This window comes from Apaloderma vittatum, unplaced genomic scaffold (genome assembly GCF_000703405.1).
Source record: "Apaloderma vittatum isolate BGI_N311 unplaced genomic scaffold, ASM70340v1 scaffold25063, whole genome shotgun sequence".
Lineage (NCBI taxonomy): Eukaryota > Metazoa > Chordata > Aves > Trogoniformes > Trogonidae > Apaloderma > Apaloderma vittatum.
Window position 1 is genome coordinate 1 of NW_009707811.1, and position 2,416 is coordinate 2,416.

Genomic DNA, 2,416 nt, shown 5'->3' on the forward strand with positions numbered 1-2,416 from the left:
TAGCTCCTGGGGCGGCTGTTGTGAGACGTTATGGGGAGCAAACTGCACCCCACAAAGCAGGGCCTGTTTGAAAGAGAGCAACGTCCTGCTCCGAACGCCCTCAGTTGGAGCCCAGGGTCACGGGTGAGCCTGAAGGACACCTGGAGATGGGCACCATGGTGCCGCTCGCGTGCCTGGAGCCACCAAACTGGGGTCTGAAGGGCTGGGAGGAGGAACCCAGGCTGGTTCCCACCCCGGGTCAAGCCCCAAGGTTTGGGATCACCTCCTCCTCTTCTTCTCCACCTGGAGAGCGGGGACGGGTTCTCTGCAACCTCCAAACCCCGTGGTTGGGGCTGTTTTCCATTCTCCTCTTACCTTTAAGAGAGAAGTGAAGAAGACGGAGCAGCCCATGAGCACAAAGATCATCAAGCCGGTGACTCTCTGCTCGCGTATCCCCAGGAACTTGGGCTGCTCTCCCGGAGCTGAGCAGGCAGACTCCACTTTGAGGCTGTTCACGTGGGTGATGGACAGGACGGTCGCAGCCACAAACCAAGGCAGCCCCATCACGGAGCACACCCCGAGCATCACGGCCACCATGAAAAGATCCAGGTGGTACCCACAGCCCTTCTGCAGGGAGCAAAAAAAGAAGCAGAGCATCCCACAGCGTAAGAGAGGACAGAATCACAAAGGAAACTTGAATTCTACACAAGGCAACTTCTTGAAAAGTTAGAACAAGAGCTTGAAACAAAGAAGGATGTATCCAGTCCTTGCATAAGCACCTTGCATGACAATCTGGCAGGAGTTCAGAGAAAGTGGATTTGGAGAGTTTGTGCAATATCAAATTCTCCAAAAAAGAGAAAAGGACTATTTTTTTCATTCATAAAAAAAGTTCAAAGTCTTGCAAGTAAGGTATGGCTCTGAGTTACCCCTGGCCGCTCATCCAAATGGTTTGGTGCTCCAGTTGCTGCTGCTGACATTTGAAAACCAAAATGCGCTTCTGTACCTCTCTAAGACTAATTTGCTCCTCTGAAAGGTTGCCCATCAGACTCCCCCTCTTGTTTGCTCCCTGCGTCATCGTTAATTCTGAACAGCCTCCCCCCAAGCAGCCTGATGCTGCCCCAAACCAACGCCTTCCCCAAGCGTTTGGAACAGGAGCTTCTCCCCACAACCGCCGCCCGGAGGGGTTGGGGATGGGCTCCTCTCCCGCCGCCCCTCACCTTCAGCCTGTGCTCGTTCCTGTTCACGATCACGGCGGTGATCTGCTGGTCCATGAAGATCAAGATGGTGCAGAGCAGAGCCGGGATGAGCGCGGCCAACACCGTCCACCAAGGGTTGGGTCCGATGGGGTTGATGAACCACCCGCGATCGTCTCTAGTAGGCTGCAACAACGCACGCACATCGGCATCACCACCCGGCCCAGACACTTCACGGGCTTTGGTTCTTCCCCTCCACCCCTGTGTCACCCCTGTGTCCCAGACCTGGCTGCCTATCACCCTCTCCCAGGAGCTTCAACAGCACCACTGTCCTCTCTGCAAGCCCCGAGAGATATTTCTCCTGGAGACAGCTAGTTTTGGGGCTGCCTTCTCGTTTCCAGAAGGGAACGATACACTTCGAGCGGGGAGAGGGTCCGGTCACATCACCAGCATCTCCTGCGGACTCAGCCCTGCCCTGCCCCGACGTCACCTTGGGGCGCCCCAAGGGCTGACACCGGCTCCAGGCCATGGCACCCCGGTACCTTGAACATATGGGGGACGTGGAGCTTCGGTGAGGGGATCCCCATCAGGAAGTCAGTGAGCACCATGACAACGATGGTGAGGAAAACAGCAAAGTCGCTCACTGTGGACCGGACCTGGCGCGAGAAACCAGAGGTGAGAGGGACACCGCAAACAGGGCCGTGCCCTGAGGTGGGAAAGGTGGGGACATCAACACCATCAAGGCTGGTGGACAAAATCCCACCACTCGGAGGGCACGCACTCTAATCCCCTGCGTAGATACTGCTGCTGTGTTTGTCCCTGGGGGAGCTGGTGTCAGGCAGTAAGAGAACTGTGATTAGGTGGAAGAGGGCTGTTCTCATTCAAACATTTTAAGAAATACATATTAAAAAGTAAGGAAGCACATGTCTGCTGCCACAGCCCCGCTCCCAGAGACAACAGGAATAAGGCACGGACGCATCACTTGCTCCTCCAAAGGAAGAAACGGTGTCTTTTGCTCCAGCAGCTCCTCTCTGGAGCCAACTTTCCCCTCGAGCACATCATGCACCAACGGTGAACATACACCAACATCGAAAGAGCTGCTTTCCCGCTGCCTGAGCAAAAGAAGCACTGGGGGGCAGGTTGTGAGGCAGCCGGGCTGTGCTGTGAATGTTTTGCACTCATGGAAATGAGTGAGGGACATCCAAGCTGTGGGAGAGCTCAGCCTTCGAGGTCAAGGCTTGACC

The 2,416-nt window shown here is 55.6% G+C and overlaps 1 protein-coding gene across 1 annotated transcript in view; it reads right to left on the reverse strand.

Moving 5' to 3' along the window:
- Positions 1-354: 354 nt before the first annotated feature.
- Positions 355-2,416, reverse strand: part of LOC104271627 (electroneutral sodium bicarbonate exchanger 1-like) — a gene marked incomplete at its 3' end in the record, with an annotated part of 10,666 nt that continues 8,604 nt past the window's right edge. Inside the window, exons 16-18 of the mRNA XM_009866349.1 lie at positions 1,715-1,828; positions 1,197-1,358; positions 355-606 (exon numbers count right to left, since the gene is read on the reverse strand). Coding sequence (XP_009864651.1) covers positions 355-606; positions 1,197-1,358; positions 1,715-1,828 — 528 coding nt within the window. The remainder of the gene's footprint in view (positions 607-1,196; positions 1,359-1,714; positions 1,829-2,416) is intronic.